Source organism: Trachurus japonicus, chromosome 3 (genome assembly GCF_045865225.1).
Source record: "Trachurus japonicus isolate A0001 chromosome 3, Traja_1.0".
Lineage (NCBI taxonomy): Eukaryota > Metazoa > Chordata > Actinopteri > Carangiformes > Carangidae > Trachurus > Trachurus japonicus.
The window spans coordinates 14568293-14592251 of record NC_140909.1 but is presented as its reverse complement, the minus strand read 5'-3'; the positions used below and the strand labels follow the sequence as shown (position 1 = coordinate 14592251).

Here is a 23959-nt window from a genome sequence, read left to right as displayed (position 1 = left end):
AATAATATTTAGTGCAGCAGAGAGTGACAGGTAAATATTGTCCAACGCAATAAAGCAAAAATAATCCAAGCAAAAGTAATGCAGACACAGAGATCAGAGCAGAGTCTGGAGTCGAACAGTTTAAAATCAATGTTATCGGCTTTATGATAAAAACCAACTGCAGACACTTCTAACAACACAGCAATACAACAACACCGTCACCGTCTCTAACGTAAATATCTCAACCTCCAGGAGGGAGAGAGAAGGGAGGGGGGGCGGCGCTATCTGCAAAGTTTTGATTGTGTTGTTTGAGCTTCATCTAAGTCATGGGGCTGCAGCATGCAATCAAAGTCAGTCAACATTTAAATGGTGGCAATGGTAGAAAATGAAGGACGTGTACAGAAAAAAGAAGAGTGTAGGATTAAGAGAGCGTGAGACAGCATGGCCCATGCTCAAATGAATTTCAGTCAGATATGCCAATATGAGATCGGTTCATTGTGGATTCCACTGAGCATTTAAAAATATTGGAGATCTGTGCTGGGCTTCACTACTTTCTGCCATTTTGGCAAACAAGACAGAGTTATGGCCACAAGCTCTGAAAAGAGTTGTACACATGAATTATGTGAAAATAGTACACACTGAATTTACAACCCAACAGGTGCATTGATATTGGATGATTTTGTTAAACCTTGGAATATAGCTCCTGCCAATGTTTTTTCATGTTCAGTGCCAACATTTTCTTTCATCTACAATATCAAACTGACTATGACGGGAGGGGAAAGAGTGTGTAGTCATAGCAAATAAACCAGGGGTGGGCAATTATTTTTCCTGAAGGGCCACATGAGAATCCCAGATTGTTGCCTGGGGCCACACAAATGTTTGTCACCTCATAACTTGACAAGCGCAATTACAAACACAAACTAAGACACATGGTTAAGTTTTCATGAAAAACATGAATGTGTGGTCAGAGCAAAATTGGGATTCTAGTTTAAAGTGAGTGACTGAACTAAACACAATGTGTTTACTTACTTAAATCATGATCATGATATGAGGAAAAATAGAAAAAATAATTTCTTGAGGTTCACTTATGTCCTATATAAAAGTAAATGGGTTTTTTTTTGTTTGTTTTAAAAGAAGGTTTTTTGCTGCACTGCAACAACAGGCCCAGCCCAATAGGTGGATACAAATATCGACTGACTGACTCACTGATGATCAAGATTAGCAGCTTGGAAATGGCGTGGAATTCAACATGTAGTTTTAAATGGGCCATGTTTCATTGTCTCACAACAGAAAGGGGAAAAAAACATGTAAACAAGAAGAACTTTTCTTGCTGTATTCACATGTGAGCACAGAGAGCAGGAGAGCAGCTGATAAAAGGCTGAAACCAGCTGACAAAATGCAAATGAAACTTGATGGTTTCAGACTCTTCGACAGCAGTTTTCACCTGTGTCCTCAATTTCACACACTGAGCACACTGGTCCATCCATGTACCAGGGATCATCTTGTTAATTGTCTTCTACGGATATCAGACTTGAAGCCTTTCAGGCCGTGAAGGCAGAGACACAGCAGTTGTGTTTTAAACACTCATGGTTACCTCTGAGGCTGACCTGCTTTGAACAAATGGTTTAATTTAGAAGGCTGTCATACTTCGTGCACAAGGGCCATTAGTTCAACCCAGCAGGGACTTCTACAGGCCCCTGCTAAATGTTCGATAATTAGCTGAGGAGGTCTGAAAGAAATGCGAACAAAACTACACACCTAATATTTCAAAATTTCTTTCCAGGAAGTAGACGTTGCTATCGATTACATCAGCAAAAAAAAAATACATGAAAGAAGATGTTTCACTTTTTGTTTTTTAACTGTTTTCACGCCTGTGGAGACTGCATCGTGCCTTCAAGTGAATGTCGACTCGGTGTATGTCAGCTTGCCGGCTTCACATGCTTTTAACCAGCCGTGAACTTGTACTGAAAAACCCCATCGCCATTACGCACACACAAGCACACACTCTGTGACTAATGCTTTGGAGCACTGCTCTTTTCCATATTATGAAAACATACCTCTTATCTTCCCACTGGAAGCCCGTTTGTATGACCTTGTGCATCATTACACGCGAGACTTCTTTCCCATTGACTGGCCATTTCGTATGAGAGTATAAATTGCTTTCTAATAAATAGAAAAAGATCAGAGAGGAACATGATTGTGGTGGGCTCCAAAGGAGGTTAAGGAGGTTACTTGGCCATGTCTCATATTGATCACTATGATGGGGTATCGACCCATGTTAGATTATATTTTCTAATTTGCTAAAAGACTGTTTTTAGCTCTATTATAACCCAGGTGTCCTCATCTTGCTTTGTAAGTCCTCTTTTATCTATGGGTGGTAGAAGAATGAGATAATCATTGCTCTGTGAAAACAAATCAACTTGATTTGCAAAGCAATTTTAATCCTTTGTATTGAATTATGTTTGTGTTGAATTTGGTTGATTTGATGACACATTAGATTATCACAACGCAGTGATGCCAAAAATGTCTAATAGACAATATCACATAGTTGGATCTGACAGCGTTTTTGAATTGCTGATTGACAAAGTTTTTTAAATCAATTTTTTTCATAATAAATACTTTTATCCTAGCAAGATAATTTGGTTCCAACTTCACAAATGAGGGAATTTGGTACTTTTCTCTGTTTTATAATTTTATACCAAATATACATTTAAGTTTTAAGATAATTTTAACATTGGTGTTTAAAGAAATCGCTTTGAGCTCTTGGAAAGTGTGAAGGGAAATGTATGGATAAAATGGATAGAAGACACTACTTACTGTGTGCTGTGTGGGAAAAGCTTGCCACACTCATTTTCCATTGCAGTCATGCATTCACATGGAAGAAAGTAACTCTGTTCAGCGCTGCAGTGCTATTGACTTCAGAAACCGTTTCATATAGAATTCAGATGTCTGTTTTTATGGTTGGTATAGCATAAAAGCAACATGATGCAATCCTGTGGAGCAAGCTGGCAGGGAACACCATTTCCAGTTTTTCGTAGCTGCCAAGTGTAGGCTTGTTTTGTCACTTGGTAATGATGAAAAGGTGACACGACCCTTCTTACGCACACATAATGATTTGTCATTATGTAGATGAAATTGACTTGGCAGCATACAATTGTGAGCATGTATTGCGATGTATTGCTGCATGAGTTCAAGATGACAGTATGACTCTTACAGGTCATATTGTATGCCGCTAAGTATGGTGCAAATATTGTTAACCACTCCTATTGTATTGTGTCACAGTATTGAATTGATTGAAATTGTAGTGTTAGCAGAGAGTGGGCTCATACAGACTATGAATTACTCTCTTGACATGATATTATCAAAGATGAAAGTGTCATCATGAACATACAAGAATATTTTTCGTGTTTTAGCATCTCATCAAGTCTCATCAAGTGTTTAAAGGGTTATCACATTATCTCCATTTGTCTCTCCATCAGTGTCTCTCTCTCTCACACACACACACACAAATCATGCAGAGACAAAAACATTTCTTATCTACCAAAAACAAAGCTTGGACATGCCGAGTTGTTAAAGGTTCATGAGGCAAGATTTGTGAAGAAATGCACATGCGTTTTAAGTTTTTTACTGCTAATGGGCGATGAAGCGTTCAAAACCAAAAAGAATGAGCCCACTCGCGTATCTCTCTGTTGCCTTGAACAGGCTGTGTGCTGCAAAATGCGCTGCAATTCTGGGTCCGAATTTCCCGCGCTGTCCGCGGATGTGACGTCAAATGACGCTGCATGCGCGTCCTCGACAGCTTTCCACCGCTTACGACCAGTGGCGGTCGGCGGATGTCTTGCAGCCTGAACAGTTATGTGAGCAGCGAGTAGGGAAATAACGTCACTTTCTTAAATTTTAATATTTTTTCATGCGAGAAAGTGACAGTTTAGATTCCCAATCTGTTGTCAGTTTATCCAAATAACGTCTGTAAGTAGATTTGCTCCGACATTTTTCGGAGGAGTGCAGAGCCACACACGAGCGGTAGCAGCGGCTCGTCACAGAGGCTGCAGCCGGGGAGCTGAGCTCATCGGCCGGGCAACAGCTGTCCTCCTCCCAGGGAAGAAAACGAGCCGAGTAACTTCCCCACAGGTTTTTAGAGGTTTTCTGCCGGCCGGTTGAATTGTTTTTAGGAGATAAATGCTGGTCTCATTGATGAAATCTAACAGTGGCAGTCGCATTAGTTCATTTGAATGAAAAGTGAAGCTTCAGGTGTGTGTGAGCAGCGCAGCCTTGGGGCTCGATCTGTACGTACAAAAATCACCATATTTAGGCTACTTCAATAAATAAATAAATAGTTTTACAATGAGCCGATTGATTCATCCGTGGTCAGTTTATCCAAACAACGCCTGTAAAGAAATTCTCCGACGTGTTCGGAGGAGTGCAGAGCCACTAGAGCAGCCGAGCGGCACCAGCAGCTCAGCGGCGGCGGCCGATGTGCTGACCTGATGCCTGGGCGGTCAACCTCCGGGTGTCGCCGTAAATTGAGCACTGTACAATGAGCGCGGCATGGCGCATTTACTGTTTATTAACAGCCAAGCGCGACATGTGTGTGTGTGTGTGTGTGTGTGTGTTGTGAGAGAGACAGCAGGTAGAGGGGCTGACTGGCAGAGATGAGAGATAGTGAAAAATGTTCTTTTTTTCTGTGAGAGACTGCTGCGGCGGACCCAAACGAAACTGTGGCGGCTGATTAATGGAAAACACTGGTATAGTTTGCCGTTTCCAATTCAGCCACAGTGTCACTGTCACATCATCAGCTGCACTGCTGTGTCGAGTTGATGCGCGCTCCCGCACCAGCTTGGCTGATGGCTGCAGTAACCCTGACGGCCGTTGTATCGCTAAGGAGTTTTATTCCTTGATCTTGCCTCAAGCTCCTTTAACTAGGTTTTTTTGTAGAATGGCTTCAGACAACTGATGTGCCATCACTGTTATCATTTCATTCTACATTCAGACGATGTGTTGCTTTTTATATTAAGTGCATTTTATGAGGTCTGTGTTCTTAAAAGTGAGCTCATTCCCGTTGCTTAGCCTCCTCTTCCGATACAGTAGATTCTCGTTGGATGGTTTTGTTTATGACAGCTGTAGGACAGGAAGGAAGGGTTAGCATGAGCAGCCACAGAAATTTAAACACGATCATCAGAATATACACGGAAAAAGACATCACTGTATGTTACCCATTCTGACTAATGGGTGATCTGAAGGATTTCCAGCGCATAAACGTCACAGCAGTGACAGCTTATCACCAGAAGTTATGCCAAAAGAGAAAAAACACTCAGGGATTACCATGCTTAGGTAAATAAATTTGCCTGCTAACATCAGGAATAAAATAAATTCCACTTCTATCATCAGAAATAAACTCACATCACATTTGATGCACACACAAGTCAGTCAGACATGCTGCAGGAAAGGTAGACGGATGATCAAACGGACAGACAGGCAGACTGATATGCCCTGCTCAATATAAATTGACAATGTGTGCAACCTCTGCAGAGGGTCAATGGCTTTTCATTGATTGGAAATGAACTTATTAATGTGGTGCGTGTGCACGTGGTAAAAAAAAAACAACAACAGAGAGGAGAAAGAAAGGAGAGATTGAGGAAGACGGAGACCACATCAGAGTTGCATGTAGATGTGCTGAAGAGGAAGAATTGGAGCTGGGCAGAAAACTGCAAAAAGAAAAGGAACATGAGGAGAGAGAGCGAGAGAAAGAGAGAGAGGAAGAAAGAGAGAGGGAGACGGAAAACAAGACAAGTGAGTGACAGAGATCAATAGAGAGAAGTGGGCAGTGTAGAGGACGAGCGAGAGAAGCTGAGGAGATGAAAGACCCGTCTGCTGATCTGCTCCCCAACTGGAGAATTGAAATTGAAATTGATCTCAGAGACAAGCGTGTGTGTGTGTGTGTGTGTGTGTGTGTGTCGGTGGCTGTCATGTCAAGCATATAGGTGCATGGTTGTGTATACCTGTTTAAACTTTGTGTTGTGTCTGTGTTCATGCAAGCATATTAGAGCGAGAGTGGGGTCATCAGGCCGATCGACTGAAACGGGGAGACACTTAGTGAGCTCGGTCAGATGCTGTTTAATAAGGGTCAAATATTTTCAGATGGTTGTTACTGCTGGGTCAAATAGTATTTGACTGGGTTAAACTCAAAGAAATTTTCTTGACCTCTGGCTGAACATCATTTCCACTGAAGTACCATGAAAAGGGAGAAAAATAAATGTATCCATGTCTTTATCTGGATGTTGAAATCTAAACCATTTCCTTAGGCCATTTTCTTGAAGAAACAATTTTATTTTTAGTGCATTGATTGCGTGCGTGAGTGTCTGTGTTGATAGAGATAACATTGTAATTATAATCAAAATCCTCCATCCTCTACAGAGTTTAGGATACTCTGCAATATTTCAAAGATGTCTAGAGAATAAAAGAAATCCGTAGGCACGCTGAAAATGTACTTGAGGTATTTGTGGACATATGTTTATTTCCAGAACACAGAGCACCTGCTGTTTATAAAGCCTGAGCACTTTTGTAGACAGATGTTTATTTCACAAAGCTCACTATTGTTTGAGTAATTATGTATAGATCTACTCTAAAACACCTGTGTTTACTTCCTCTCCAGGACTTTATAAAACATGTGGTATATGTCTTGTCCTCTTTCTATGAAACTGGTGTGGATCTAGTTTCTCTGTTGTTACCATACAGTTTATGGTTGTTACACAGGGAAACAGATTTGTGTTTATGTTATGTATTTAGATGTCATGTTGGCCCTATAATTGTCCCAGGTATATTATATGTAATCCCATACTCCACCTCTACTGGGTGTGGCAGAAAGGTTAGGGCCAACTTTATTGCAGCATCAATACAAGTGCAGAATAAAATCAGGACTCCAAACTGCCCATAAATGGCCCCCAGCATCCTAGACCAATGTGTGTGAGGATCATGAATGAAAAGGAAATGTGAATATTTGTTTTGAAAGTGGATTTACAGTGTGTGCTCCAAAACGTTCTGCTTGCGCTCCTACATTTTTGAGTTAGGGACCACCGTGGAGCCCTGAAAATAAATACTAGCACCTCTGCAGCTGCTGCGTAATACAGTACAGTGCCCCCTGCACGCTTGTGTGTAGAAATACAGTTGTTCATTGGTTGAAAAAATGTGATACCAAAGGAGAGTTATGTTTTATAGATGACTGATATTCCATGTGAATGTTCTTGAATAGTCTTGGTTGGTGCTTTTAAATGCGTTTTAAACATATCTTTTTTAACACATAACCTTGTTAGTCCGGGTGCTGCCAGTCAGCTCTCTTAAAGGGATAGTTAAACATTTTGGCAAATTGGCCCATTGCCATAATCCCTATAGTTTTAGGAGTAGGTTTGTTACCTTTAATTGTCAGTGCAAGCCATTTTTAGAACAGCCGAGCCGAGCCACAAACTGCTCAGAGCTACGCTACAGAGGCTAATGGGATTTCTTCCAACAACTCCAAAATGCTCTGTTGGACAAGTTGTGACCTGCACATTCACCACGCTATGAGATAATAACGGAACTTTTCGAGACAGAGTTGTTTTTGAGGTAAGTTCATGCAAAACCGCTGATGCGTGTTCCCATCGAGGGCAGTTTTTCAGTAAGCAATCTCTGCATTTGCCTCGAAAACAACTCCGTCTCGTAGCGTTGCATTATTATCTCATAGCGTGGTGAATGTGCAGGTCACAACTTGTCCATGAGAGCGTTTTGGAGTTATTGTGTATTTGATGAGTTTGATGAGGGAAACCAAGAAATCCCATGAGCCTCCGTAGCGTAGCTCTGAGCAGCTTGCGGTTCTGCTCCGCTGTTCTAAAAATTGCTTGCACCGACAATTAAAGGTACGAACTAACAAACCTACTCCTCAGACTATAGGTAGTATGGCAATGGGCCAATTTGCCAAAAAGTTGAACTATCCCTTTAACTGGGAGGCTGCTGATTAAAATGTATTACAGGTAATGTACGTCTATATTATATGTATAGTATACCTCACACAACCCCATGAGCCAGACAGCAAAAAACTATTTGACAAACAAATGAACATGTATTTTTTTAGCAGATAGGTGTCTCCTTGTGTTTGTACGCTATAACACTCTCATCTCCCTTGCTAAACCCCGCGTTTTTAGACGTTTCTCTGCATATTCTGTCCGTTTTGTCTCTTTCACTTATGCCTGTCTGTCTCTCTATCTGAAAGACGAGTTGAGAGGAAGTTATTCTCATTCAGCACAGCAATTCACAGTGCAATCACAGGGAATATGCAATTAACGGGGAAAGCCTTCAGTCAATAGCACGTTGTGTGTACTCATACACCTCACCCACCCTCTCTTCCTCCTCTCTTGCTCACTCCCTCTACTTCAACTCCTTCCCTCCATTCCTCCAGTGTCCTCTTCTCTGTTGTTGAGTGCCTCCTTTACTCTCCTCCCCCACATTAAAACCGAGGAGTTCCTTGCCCCCTCTCCTTCCCCCATCTTTTTGCAAATCATCTCTTACTTAACCACATCTCATCATCCCTTACCATCACTAATACCCACCAAACTCCCCTACATCCCTTTCCTCTGTACAAGTACCTCTCTCCCTCCTGCTACCCCCTCATGCTCATAAAGCTCTCATCATTATCATCCCCACCTCCTCCAAATCTGTTTACTCTCTCCCCACCCCTCTCTCCTTTTCCTCACTCCCTCCCGAAGTAACTCAGTGGCATCCTAATTCGCGAGTTCTTCCCTCTTGCTTCGCGACACCTATTTTCTATTTTCACCCCAGTGATGGTGCAAATGGCACAGAACCGTTCACAGAAATCTGTGGAAGCTGACATGGTGTCTAAAAAAAGTCTTTCTCCCATTCATTATCAGTGGAGCCAGTCCAGATCAGAGTTTTGTCTCTTACTGCTCTTTTGTTTCTAGCTTTGGGAGGCAGTCGTAAAGGTTCACAAATTTTACGATTATTCCTCTCCTCCTCTTCCTTTTTAATATGATCTGTTCCAAAACTCCCTGTTTTCCGCTCCTCCTCCAACCTATTTCATAATCACTGCCTCATCAGAGCCATTACACTTCACCTTTTCCATCATATGCTTTCCTTTTCTTCCCATCATACGGCACGTTTCTTAATTCTCCCTTCATCATTAGCTTTTATTTGCACTCTTTCATGGTTATTCTTTCAATTCATACCTTCTTGTGAACCCATAATCACACTTTCAAACTTTTACATTTCTATTAAACTGCTTCAGATACATATCAACTAATTTAAGCCTTATAAATTTTGTGACTGCAAGACTAACTCTCTTTCCCAGGCCATCACGTTCAGTCACTAAGAGCTGAGATATTAAATATTAGAGCCTTCAAACTATAAAAGCCTGATTGAAACTAAACCTGTAGGACAATAATATTGTTGTTTTTTGTGGCTGAAAGAAATCACCATGCTCAGGTTTTTGAAGTCAGTATTTAAGCACAATGGAGAGTACTCATAAGACATGTCATACTGCCTAGCAACAGCCATGTTATCTCTTACATTGCAAGGAAGATATTTTCGAAACCTGAAGGGATACTTCACTCAAAATCGATAATTCACAAATTTTCTACTCACTGCCATGCCAAGGAAGGGTTCGGAGAACTTTCGGAGTCATTAAAATGTTTTTGAAGTTCCAGGGAAGGTCCGGCTGGCAACGGAGTTTCATAATTATAATGGTTCACTTTTGAATCGTCATTGATGTTTGTGCATATGCGCGAGATTTGCTGCGAGATGTTCTTCCGTGTTTACATCATACATCCAGTGGTTTACAATGACGAATGAACATCTCGAGGGCAAATCTCGCCCATGCGCACAAACATCAACAGAGCCACTGGGAGCTACTGCTACAACAAAGCTAAAAACAGAGATCAAATTATTTTTTTTCCAACAACTTTTTAATATCGCAGCTTCAGGATACTTGGGTCAGTATGGACGAGCAGTATGGAGGTATTTGGATGTTTCATAGTGTGTGTTTTGGACGATTCAAAAGTGTAGGCCTACTCTATCCACCGCTATTATATGAAAATCTGTTGCCAGCCGGACCCCCCCCGGAACTCCAAAAGCGTTTTGATGACTCTGAAAGTTCTCCGACCCCTTCCTTGGCATGATGGTGAGTAGAAAATTGGTGAATTATCGATTTTGGGTGAAGTATTCCTTTAACCTCTCAGAGCTGTTTGCATAATCTTCAAGGTCACTTTACTTATTAAAACTGGACAGGTTCTCACAAAACTTTCCTGCAAGACAGGACATATGATCAACGTGGTTAAATGAACACTTCCCGTCATCTTTCCTTTAGCTAATTAAGGAGTTTATGTCACATTTTAAATCAGCAGGTGTTTACAAGGTTGATGAGCTGTTGACTTACTCTGGTGCTGTAGAGAAGAAGGGAAAGAAAAACAGACTGAGAGCTGAGGTCCCAATGCTTTTGTTGAGAACTTGCTAGACTCGCCAAGGACTCTCTCCCTCATCTTCATCACATATCTTCTCCTGCCCTCTTATCTCTGTAATTCTTCCTCAATTCCTCTGCTGCCTTTTGTTCTTCCTTGACTCTAACCTTCTCTTGTCTCATTCATCTTTGTCTTTCCCTACCCCAGCTTCACTTTTTTTTTCTCTCGCTGCACTGTAGCATCCTAGCTCATGTTTGTCTCAAATTCTGTCTCAACCTCTCTTTTTATTTTCCTGACTCTTCCAGTCTGTGTTGTCTCTCTCTCTTTTAGATTCTCTTCCCTCCTGTCATTTTCCCAAAAAGGCATCATGTTTGACTCTGCACTCTCACAGGAGAACAGGTGTGCTCTCTATTAGCTCACAGTAAGACACGGGCACACATGCTCACAGACGTACACACATACACGCACACATACACACAGACCTCACAATTCAACATAAGACAGAGGACCATGTGTGCATGGGAAATAACTGGTCCAGCACACAAACGTAAATTAATTTATTTAGAGCAGGATTAAAACAACACGCCCACCCCAAAAAATGTGCAGATTAAACTACAATAGAATACTAAAATGATGAGTAAAAGTTGATAACATAAGTAAATGGAGTAAAATGAAATAAAGACAAGAGATAAAAAAAAACATAAATCAATTATATATTAAAAACTGAAGCTTGAGTTATAACATTATTGTGAATGAACACGTTAATATAGACCCAAATGAAAACAGACAAATTAAATAGGTTGTTCTTTTATTTTTCAAAATACCAAGAGAGCTGCTGTTCTAATATCCAGAGGCTTTGCACACAGTTTAAGGGCATAAAAACAAAAAGCTGCCTCACCAGTATTTCTGTGGGACACTAAAAAAGGCATTGGAGGATCTCCGCTATAGGGAGAAGCAAAGCGATTTTCTTCGTAATACAGTAATAAGGGAGTTGCAAGTCTAAATGTCTGATAAAGGCTATAAGACTGGGAAAAGGCATGAATAGTAATTTCAACATCATTATGAGTTAAAAAAAAGAAAAGAAAAGAAAAAAGGTTAAAGCAGGTCTTAGTAAGATGAAAAATAATGTTTTAATTACCTTAGTTAAAATTGAGATTTGAGACCTCCAAATATAATGTAAATTTTCTCTTACTTGTTAATGTCCGATTAAAAGAGGAAGAAAGAGGAAGTAGTGCTCTGGGATCATTTGAGGAAATGGATATTCAACTACATATTGTCAGCATAAAAACTGTGAATCACATTGTGATGGTGAATCATAATTCCAAGTGGAAGTAAATATAGAACACAAAATGTGGCTGAAAAATGCATTTTCCTGAAAAACCATTCATTTATTATCAGCTTGGATGTAGCATCACAGAACCAAAGTCGAATGGGCCTGACCATTTCTCCGTATAATAACTGAGAATTGAAATTTGAGTTAGTGGGTTGTGTGTTAATTTTTTCTGGTGGTGTATTGTATGTGTGTTGGTGGTTTTGTCTGGAACAGAACTGTGAAAATGAATTTCCCTTCAGGGACAATAAATCATGAATCTGAATCTGAAACAAGAGGATCAACAACACATTAACATTTTACTATAATTCTTAGATTTACAACTTTTAATAGCACAGTCTCAGTGCTATGATGCTAATCAAACCATTTTTTGGTTAACGTTTGCTAAGCAAGGGTAGATTAGAATTTCTTTATCTAATTATTAAACTCTGAGTTGTCCAGGTTGGATTTCTTATGGAGCGATTTGACCATTGACATTTTAAAGCAGCTCAATGTTCTGTTCTCTCATGAATGAGGCATCTTAAAGCTATTTCTGTCAAGTTGAATGAATAGAATAAAAACAGTGGTTCACCTTGAAACCTGTGCTGCTCATTAAAATATGCAGTCTTTTTCTTTACCTGTGGGGACTCAAGCTGAGTCAATTAAGGCTCTTCTTGCCAGACACTGACTCAGTAAGATATTCTGTAGTCTACTACTTCTCTTGGGGATTCAAACACAATAAGATAAGGTTTTTAATCTGGTACCCAGGCAATGTACTCTAATAGTGTTTTTGTCATTTGGGTACCAGTTTTGAACAGGTCCCACAGCACAGGTTGCATTCAAACCCTGAGTACAATATAATTACATATGGATAATGCCAGCCTGGTTTCACTGTTAAGCCCCGGAAACAACTTACCTTTTGTACATCCTGATTTACAAACACAGGAAACACAGTATGTCCTTGCTTAGACTCCAAGGTTAGACAGAGGAAGGTGTAATGGAGATACCATGACAACCACCATTATATGCTACAAAGGGCCAACATAACATGTTTGGGGTTAAAGTCGCACTATTCATTATATGTATAAGTATTTTAATCATTGAATTTGGGTATTTCATTCAGTCTCATTGTCACAGGTATCTAAAATCAAGCACCTAGCCATGCTGACTGTTTTTACAAACATTTGAAGAAGAATAGGTCGTCCTAAGAGCTTGCCAAAACCTTTTCGTCCCTCCCAGATATTCCACAATCAACTGTGAATGGTGGTATTGCAAATTGGAAGTGTTTAGGAACCAGTGCTACTCAGCCATGAAGCGGCAGACCATGTAATGTTAGAGTGGGGTCAGCGAGTGCGTAAAAGTCATCAACGCTCTGCTGACTCAACTGCAGAGTTCCAAACCTCCTCTGGCATTAACATAACACAAAAATTGTGAGCAGGGAGCTTAGTTAAGCTAAAATACAACTTACCAAGTCAATGTCAATGATAAATTATCCTCTCCATTCATCAGTCATTCACTCAACAAATGCATTAATTGACTATTGAACTCACTTCCTTGAATTAATTATTCAGGAAGTTTATAGAGGATCAATGGGAACATGAATCTATAAATACAGAGTTATTTTTTCTGAGATGTTGGGCTGTTGCCAACGGTGATTATAGCATAGTGAGAAAAAACAGGTTTCCTTGAGTACTATACTTTACATTGCAAGTTGAGACTAACTTCCAGGCTGTATGTTTTTCCTGGAGGCTCACCAAGGCAGAAATTAAGTCATATAGGGATATTTGAAAAAGAAAATTAACAAGTTGTGGGACAAAACCATCAAAGCTCCTATTATTCTTTACAAACTTTGGAAAACTCCTTTGAAGGAGCGCACTGTTTTACTAAAAGCTGGAATATTTTTTACTCTTGTCCCACTGTGGTCCAAACTAAGAAAATATGCAAAACTTTAAAGCTGTTGGAGACACTAAAATAGAAGGAGGAAAGAGCAGTCTCTAAAATATTGTCCCTGTACTGTACCTCTGGAAACTTTTGAGGAAATGATTTTTAAAAAAGACTGTCACATTCTCATGGATGAAACTTCGAAGGTCAAGGGTGTGCCGACCTTAGAAAACATGGTCTCTGGGGCCTTTTCATAGAGAGCAGGTCTTCACTAATACTACTACTATATATAACGCCAAGAACTAAGAATTTAGCAGTTGATGATATGATCCAGTCCTTATGTATGGTCATGAGATTTGGATAGTGAACAAAAGATTGAGATCAAGTGGTTTCCTCCATAATGTGGATGGGAGCTTCTCCATGTAGATTGGATCCAATTGAGGTGGCTTAGGCATCTTATCAGGATGCCAGAGCACCTTCCACTGGGTGTTTTCCAGGCACATCCGACCCAGTCGGAGCCCCTGAAGTACACCTCGAGCATGCCTGGAAATGCCTTGGTGCCTGCTAGGAAGAACTGGAAAGCATGGTTAGGGAGAGCGATGTCTGGACTGGAGTACCTTGCTTAACCTATTGCCAACCAACCCCACTCTTAAAGGGATAGTTCACCCAAAATTCAAATTTCACTCATCATCTACTCACCCTCATGTCGACTAAGGGTTGGGAGAAGTTTCAAAGTTATCCGTGGCTTCTCTGAGTTACAGCGGGGCTCTGTGCAGCACTGGATGTCCATATGACAGTTGCGAACGGACACCACTTTTCTTCGTCCAAAAAGACACACCAAATACCTCCATAGTGCTCATCTGTAATGTCCCTCTTGTATTGAAGCCCCAACATGAGAAATTGTTCCGAAAAAAAATTAAATAAGTCTATATTTCAAGCTTGTTTGTAGCGGAAGCTCCTCTTCCTGGTTGGAGGCAGACATTACAGACGAGCTGTGTGGAGGTATTTGGATGGTTTTTGGTGTGTCTTTTTGGACGTAGAAAAGTGGTGTCCGTTCGCAACCATCATATGGACATGCAGTGCTGCACGGAGCCCCGCTGTAACTCAGAGAAGGCACGGAGGACTCTGAAACTTCTCCCAGCCCTTAGTCGACATGAGGGTGAGTAGATAATGAGTGAAATTTGAATTTTGGGTGAACTATCCCTTTAATATTTAGTTGAAAATGAATGGATGTTTTGTCATTTTTCCAGTCTTGCTCATTTAATTATGTGAAATATCTAAGTCTTGCTTTGTATAGGTGCAAGGTTTCAAAAAGATGAATACACATTAGTTTTTTTTTTTTGTTTTTAAGCATACCTTGTGAGAAAAGTAACATTATCAAAGCAACCAATCTATTTTTTCCTTATGACAGTCATTAAAGAAGAATGCGTTTCAGATCTGGATGCACTTTCAGTTTTTGTATAATGAGGTCAAAAACAAACAGAACAAACAAATATATCTGCAGTGGTGGAGAATACTTTCTTCTCTGTTTTCAATTAATGTCAGTGCAGACACCGGTTTGCAATATATTTTTTCCTCCACGCTCTGTGCTACATTAGCAGTTCCTGAATGAGAACATGCTCTTTTCTCCTCCACTGTCTATTCACATTCACCAACTACTCAAGGCTCCAGATGAGTTCTGCAACCATATAACTGTGGATTTTCCCCACTACCTGTGTTTCTTTTGGATGATATTCTAGCACAACTAGTCTTGGCTGCACCTCGTACCTAACTGTATTACAGTGTTGTAACCACACAATTACAGCAAACCAACCTCAAGGGTATTATAGCTTTTATTCAATGAAACGCCTCCTTTACACTGCTTAAGAAGTGTTTTTAGGACTACTACATACATCAGAGCACTGCCCCAAGCTACTGTATAGACCCAAGCTGCTTCTGAACACCTGCGTGAGCTGTGCATGTGGTGTGATGCCATGAATGTGAATGTGGAAAGTTGCCATCACTGAGCTGCTGCTGGTCCAGTAAAAACCACAGAGATCATTGTTATCTGTGCAACAGATGATCCACTCTGCCAAATATTGCTCAGTTGAGCTCCCTGCTCGTGTGGGAAAAATTCTCAACAATAATCTGAAGGCTGGTGCATTCAAATGCACTCACACAGTGACGCCTTTTAGACAAAAACAGAATGAGCATCACTGACTCCGCAGAGAAAAAGTGGTTAATCATATCGTATTCTGATTCATTGTGTTCTGTTTCAGCAATGTATAAACTGAGAGTTCAGCTCATACTATCATACTCCCTCTGATGTTCTCCGCCTTTCTTTTTAAAGTTGTCTTGCGGTCCATCTTTGGCCATTAGATGGCAGCCTTACTACACAGAGCTATGTGAAGGAGCTATCCATGGTGCTGAATGTTCTCTGTGTCTGGCTGGTTCACAGACTATGTTAGGATGACTAATGTTTTTAGTATCTATCTATCTATCTATCTATCTATCTATCTATCTATCTATCTATCTATCTATCTATCTATCTATCTATCTATCTATCTATCTATCTATCTATCTATCTATCTATCTATCTATCTATCTATCTATCTATCTATCTATCTATCTATCTATCTATCTATCTATCTGTAGCAGATGTGTGTTTGTGTAAAGCGACCCTCTTGTCGGTTGAAAACGGCAGTCTTTTTGGGAGTGTATGCTGAATGACGACTCCCACCAGTTGATGTAAAAAATGTTTTTATAAATATATATAAAATGACTAACCTAGTCCAATGCACAGAGAGCTACCAGCTTGATGGATGACTCACAGTAATGCTGTGAAATGGCTCAACCCACACACACACAGAGCTCACCGAAACACATGACACACACTGATACTAACACATGCACACAATACACACACACTTCACATACACATACTTTAGCCTATAAACCCATATGACTCTCTCTTGCATGTGCACGCATGCACACACACACACACACACACACACACACACACACACACACAGGGTTGTGATATCAAAGTTGAGATGGTTAACTATCTCTTCGTGGAGGAAGGGGTTTCCAAGTGGAACAAAATCAGTGTGGATTACCAGGGTGGGAGATTAGCAACAAATCTATTATAAAAACTATTTAAAGCACAGACAAGCTGCTGCTGCATCCTATAAGTCCTCTAACATGTGGTCGTAGGACCCAAAGGGGCTTTTTAGGGTTCTGAAGCAAAATGAGGATTCAGTTCAAATACATTTTTTTCCTGACATTGTAGCAGCTACTAGCATGAGCACTCGCTGATTAATCCAATTGACACACAAAGCAAATTTATTTTATTTTATTTATTTGTTTATTTGAATGGGACAGTGCACATTAATGGACATTAGAACATGTCAATATGCCAGATTATAGCAGGATGCTACAGTAGTTTCCATCCATAGTCCCAATAACATAAAAACAGTTCAAAACAATACAACATTACACATAATAATAAAAAAGTGAACAACACAAAAGGCAACAATAACAATAAAAAACACATTGAGATACACAAGTTATAATATACATACAGGTAATTTACAAAGTGACTGTGGATAATGAAGTAGTCCACAGGCAGGTGGACCATAAGAGTTTTGTTGGTCAACCAAAATCTCCCTCAGAAGTGTGTTTGATCGGCTCTGCCATGATGGCAGCAAATGGTAAATCCTCAACCAAACTGAAAACCGTCCCCGAAAACTACGCGGGATATCACAAAAGCTATGTCAATTTTTTACAGTCTATACTTTGGCCGCCCACTTGCTGGCTTTCCTTTTCATGAGTTGAAAGTAATGGGTGGCACCTGCTGTGAAATACTGTAATGGGCCAAATTTAGAGTGACGTGTAATTTGCATTTGCCTCTAAATCTTGCTGCTGTTGGTCGTCTTGGTGGCTCAGCGGGCTAAGTCTCCACGTTGTGTTTGTAGCGTTGTAATCTTGTTAGCGTGATCCTCTGCACATTCCACCAGGGACGGGGGATCAATAACTGGCTCGTGGCTCCGTTTGGGGTGCGCACACAGACACACAGACACACACACACACACACACACACACACACACACACACACACACACACACACACACACACACACACACACACACACACACACACACACACACACACACACACACACACACGCCCTCAAGTACTTTCAAGTACTTTCCCAGGCTACTTTATTTGAGGTCACATGATGTTGAACCAAAAAAAAAAGAACACTCTACCTTGTGCCAATTAGTGTGTGTGTGTGTGTGTGTGTGTGTGTGTGTGTGTTTGGTTTCTTCTGTCCTGCCGTTCCAGTCGTTTTCTGTTATTTCTACCTCACCTCATTTTTGTTGGACCTTCTCCCTCCTTTCTTTCCTCCCCTGTAGACTGAGCCATCTCTCTATTTCTGCCCTCGTCCTCCTCTCCTTCTCCCAACCCAGCACTTTTATCTTCGTCTCCTCTTCCTCCATGATTCCTCTGTCCCCCTATCACTTAATGACCCTCATCCTTCCTTTCATTCCCCATCCCCTTCTTTCTCCAAACCTCAAGCTTCTTCTCTCTCCTCCCATCTCTCTTTCTCATTTCTGTCCTCTGAATCCTACTCTTTCTCTTTATTTCCTCCTTTGTTTCTCTCTCAATTTCTCTTCCCATTATTTTCACGACTTTGCTCCCTTGTTGTCCAAAAATAATCTTTGCACCTTTTTCTCACCTTTTTCCCCAATAACTATTCCTCTCATTTCCCTTCCTCCCGTCCTCCCTTCCTGCCACCCCTTGCAGCCCCGCTTTACTCTCCATCCTTTAGTGCTGAAAGCACTCTCTCGTTACAGCTCTCTCTTTTACCCTTTTACCTCCTTCCCTTACTTTCTTCCTGCTTCTCTCGTTTCATCCATCACTTCTGCCCTGTCTTCCCTGACATGATTCTCTTCCCCTTCCTCTGGCCCTGTGATGCATCTTCCTCCCCCCTTTTTCATGAATTCGCTCATTTCCCTCCTCTTCCCTCATCCTCTCTTTCTTAAATCAGTTTCTTTGCTCTCCTTCCCTTGCCATCTTTCCTTATTATCCTCCCTTCATATCCCACTCTTATCCCACTCTCCTCTCTCCCATTCCTCCCTTCTCACTCCTTCCTTCCTTTCCTCCCTCCCTCCCACTCACTTTCTTTCCTTCTTCGATTTCCTCCCTCCCTCCATCTCCTCCTCCACTAACACTTTTCCTCCCGGTCTTTTACTTCCCCGTGTAACCCTCTCTCTTTCTCTCTTTGCGTCGGCCTCTCTCTCTCTCTCTCTCTCCCATGCTCTCTCTCCCTCTCCCTCTCTCAGTCGTCGCTCGCTCGCCGTGCTGTGCGGACCTACCGACCACCTCTCTCCTCTCCTTCACTGATTCTCCTCATCTCTCTGTCTCTCTCCTCCGGTCCACCGGTCTCTGCTATGACAGCTCACACCAGCGGCGTGTTGCCCGATCTCAGACCGTCAACCCGTCACCGGTTGTCCTGTCCAAACCTTAACATGGACATGTGTGTGTGGGATATCCGTGATTGATCCTCGGGTGTAATATCTTTTTTTTCTTTTTTTTTTTCTTTTTTGTTTGTTTGTTTTGATATAATAACGAAAGAAAAAGGAGGAGGGGGGCGGCCGTCCTCTTTTACCCCCCTCCGCTTCCTTCAGCCAAGCAGAGCGGCAAGGTGGGGAGAAGGCTTTAAAATTAAGCCAGCTTGGATTTATTTAACAGCAAAATGACGGATTTGGGAGTGCCGGAGATGCTGCTGATGAGGAGGAGGCTGCATGTGAAGACAACGGGCAGGCTGAGACGCGACCTCCCGCTTCTCCTCCTGCTGGGGCTTGTCATCGGGGATTTCTCCTCGTCCAAGGGTGAGTTTTAGAGGTTTTCGATTTGTCTGCGTTTGTGTGCGTGCCCGCGCATTTGCATGCCGGTATATGTGTGTGTGTGTGTGTGTGTGTGTGTGTGTGTGTGTGTTTCGGTGTGTGTGTGTGCGCGCGCTTCGGAAGCGATCAGAATATTCGCGTCTATGCGCGCACGCGAGAATAAGGCAAGGTGATTAATTCGTGCCGTTTTCTTGCGTGTGTGTATGTGTGTGTGATGTGTGGTGTGTGTGTTTGTGTTTGTGTTGGAGAGAGTTGCGGATGTGCGTGTGTGCGTGCAGCTCTGGTTGTGTGTGTGTGTGTCCATGAGTGCGCGCGTGTTTCAGATACCGAGAGTGTAAATGAGAGAATTAGAGCTATAGCCTATATATACACGCACTGGAAACTGTGTGTGTGTGTGTGTGTGTGTGTGTGTGCGTGTGCGTGCCCGTGAGAGAGACAGAGTGCAGTGCCCAACTTGGACACAATATTACATCTGAGTAACAGTGTAGGCATGCTCTCTTTTTTTGGGCCTCAGTGCTGTGCAGATATTTTCATCAAAACGAATAAACCACAATTTCTGTGAGGTTTGTCCCAAGTGTAGACAACAAGCGCTCTTATGCCAAATCCTGTCTTGGCAACTAACTCAATAACCTGTGTTACTGTAAACAAAATGAGCAGAGAGAGAGACTCAGACAGAGACGGGCAGACAGGGATAGGGTGAAATTTGATCTGCAGGGCAAGGAGAGAGGAAGCATGCTCATGGTGAAACATGATTTTGTGGAGTCACACTCACAGAGGAGCAGTTGTCTCAGAGACTGTGGAGAGTCTGAAGGTATGACAGGGGATTGATGCTGTTTGTCAGCAGCCCAGCAGGTCTGTGTCGGTGGGGATATTGTGGCCATGGAGGTTGCTCATGTTGTAGATAGATGGATAGGTAGATGGACAGATGGATGGATGAGATAGATGGAAAAAGAAGCATTAACATTCTCCTCGTTCGGTGGGAGCGATACTGTTACTCTGTTTATCAATAGCTTCTCTGTGTGCACTTGTGCACGTCTCCTCCCTCTCTTTCTCAATGCCTGTCCTTCTGTATTTCTCTCTCAGTCTCCCCCCTAACTCACACACACATGCACACATCTGTCAGGTCGCTCCCTCTGTGATTAAGGGGAAAATTGTTCTTTTAGCAGAGGTAAAATTCCTGATAATTGTTGGTGGACAGAAGTAACAGTTTTTGTGTTGTTCCTGTGTGTAGTCCCCATGCCTTTCACTCAACACTCATCTACTTCTCGATGATTCATACTCTGAATTTTTATTTTTTTGCCTGTGTGTTTGGTTGTGGTATCTTTATTTGCATTCCACTGCTGTGTATGCAGACTGTCAACTTGGAAATAAAGGGATTGGAATGAAAATGTGATTGTTGGAGAATTTATGCACATTCATGAATATGATGATGGTGCTTTTAAGGTCTTTTTGATTGAAGCAACTGCTTCTTATCACCTGTGAATCGTCTTTCACTGCACATTTTTTCCCCCCATTGGCACAAGCTGTTTTATAGTCAATGCGTCTATTATGTTTCTAGTATCATTATCAGTTCAAACACGTGTTGAACATGTAACATGTAATTTACCTATTTAATCCAAGACTAATGAGAGCATGACAATGGCCACACAAAAAGCCTTTTATTAAAGAGATGAGCAACAGACCAGAAGCTATTTTTAGCTGCTGAAGAGCTAAACACAGAGAGACGGAGTATAAGAGAAAATTAAAGGGCAGACAGACATCTGGAAAGACAGACGGAGGGTGGCAATAATTTATTTCATCAAACCTCAAACCCCAGATGGTTGTCAGCCTTTTAAATGTGATGTCGCATTTTAAATTCCAACACACAACTAATTATTGATTGTCTGGAAATGTCACTTAAAAATGTCATAAGAAGTCAGCTATCTTCAGACATGAACTCAAGTGCAAATAACAGATAATGACAGAGTGAAGATGGATGGTGGTGGTTAATTATCATGATTTAACAATAAATTTGCAAAGAAAAGTGGATTTGGATCTTTTTGCTCTTACTCTGTCATTGATATCAGGGATTCTTTCCGTAATCATAGAAATTATTTTAGCTAAAATTTTGAAAGTACAAGTGATTTTTCAATTTTAAACTCAATAAAAATGCACTTTATTACATAGACACGTTTAATCTGTATGTGAATACACTAGTTTCTAATTAGATTAAATTAATCTGACATTTTATTAAAAATCAAAATCAGAGTGAATTTTACATTATAACCATTATATTGAGTCACGTCAGTTATTTCATATCACATGAAAACATGTTAACCGTGAGCCATCTGTATGCACACAGAATTCTGTTAAACAATAAACACAAAATTAGATTTCTGTGGCCTTTTCTACGCCAATATTTAGCTGCCAAACCCACTTTATTAAAACCTCAGACAGAGAGAGAGAGAGAAATCAACCCATTCATCAACAGGTTGTTTCAGCCAAGAAACGTCCAAACATCCAACTGTGATCATAATTCCCATATTACCCAGCCACTGTTCATATGAATAATATATTGTAATTACACTCGACCATGGATTGTACAAAAAGACATTTTGGTACATGTTCGCTCTCTCTCTCACACACACACACACACACACACACTCACACGCACGCACACACGTATAAATAAAAACGAGATGTCCGAGAACTTCATTTTAGACTCCCACTGGGACTATGAAGCACTTGATTAATCGCTCATGCACACATTCATTTACACACTTAGAAAAATAAACATGCACAACACACACACTCACACTCATACTCAGACACATACTTAGTTTGATTCCCTTATCAAAGTAAGAGCTGATTTAAATGTCTGTCTGTAAAGCTTTTTAATGTTTTTATCCTTATGAGGGTATTTAGCCCCATACATACACAATCGCACACACACACACACACACACACACACACACACACACACTTGCACAAGTACATGCACACGGTGACAATTAGCTGACATTGAATCAATGCCAAACAACAAGATATTGGAACTAGCTGTCTGTCCCCCTGCTTGGCATACTAATATCACACACGGGACAAAATGAAGCTCTCTCGCTCTCTGTCTCTTTCTCTCTCCCGTGCACGCACACACACACACACACACACACACACACACACACACACACTGAGCACACGCGTTCCTGTGGATGAGACCATGGCTAATTAAAACAGAGCTCTCTGCCCAATCCGAATTAACCGTATGTTCACAAAACTGAGGCACTGAAACGTATAGGGGCAAGAGAGAAATATAGCAATGACACTTGTAAAACCTTAATAAAATATAGATTGTGTGATAATGTGTATGTCAGGCACTGATCAAAAATTATTTTTCAAGACTTGGGTTTTGTAGTAGCTCTTGAGCCCACGGCATTCTTGAGTCAATTAAAGGTGTTCAGAAATGGCCATTTGTCCTGTTTGTCGCGCCTCCTTCTACGAGTTTCCACGAGTTGGCGCACAGGTTTACCCGAGGAAAACAAATTTGATTGGTCGTTATCGAATGGGCGGGATATTCAATGTTTGGGGCGAGACTGAGCTCGGTGTGTGTGTGTTGTCTCAGACGTTTGATTGACGGATGACGGATCCAATATCAGTGGCTGATGAATCATGAGCAGCGTGACGCATAATTTGTATGCCTGCATTTTCCAATGCGGAAAAAAAACTACCACACTTTCACCCCGGATTTACTCGAAATATAGAATTTTGCTCAAAGTTTGGGCTACATCGTCTGATAGATGAGTTATAACACTAATTTAATGACCCAAAGAGGAATCAAATTCGTTTTTCTTTTCTGTACAGCTTTAAACTTAGTCAGATGTCACCTTTTTTTTCATGATCTTCCCTACATATGTGACGACCTGTTTTCACATAACAGGTCCTGTGCTTAGGCCACGTAATGCCATTTGAGACTGTTTCATCTACTGAGCAGTTGAGTACACACAAATCTTGTGTTCATAATTCACCACATATATATTTATATTTCTTAAAGTGTTTAGAGGAAAAGAGTAATTCCCCCTAATGTAGTTATAATAAGATATTTATTGATGTATCTGTCAAGAAAGACTCTTTCAGTGAGCATCCAAAATGGAAGCTGATGCGTTCTCAGATAATAAATGAGTGACAATATAATAAGCCACAGTTGGAATTATGTAAAATATGTCTTCGTAGAGAACTTTGAAATGTCTCTATCTGCTTACAACTACAAGTAAAATGTTTACATCGTACTTATAAATAGTTAACATGGGACTAAGAGTGTTACCAAGTTTTTTGAATTGTAGAATATCTGAGAATCAACATGATGGGTGAGGCCTTTCATCTAGAGCAGAGAGCACAAAACCTCAGATAATTAAAGGATTATTTTTGGAAATCAGTATAGTGCCGTATTGATAGTAACTCACCCAGCGCTTTGATTTGTCTTGGTTTC

The 23959-nt window shown here is 41.0% G+C and overlaps 1 protein-coding gene across 1 annotated transcript in view; it reads left to right on the top strand.

Annotated features, from left to right (window-relative positions):
- The first annotated feature begins 18938 nt into the window (after positions 1-18938).
- The window catches only part of LOC146989734 (CUB and sushi domain-containing protein 1-like), a 373646-nt gene continuing 368625 nt past the window's right edge, over positions 18939-23959 (top strand). Inside the window, exon 1 of the mRNA XM_085763336.1 lies at positions 18939-19482. Within this exon, the coding sequence (XP_085619462.1) occupies positions 19347-19482 (136 nt within the window). The 5' untranslated portion in view covers positions 18939-19346. The remainder of the gene's footprint in view (positions 19483-23959) is intronic.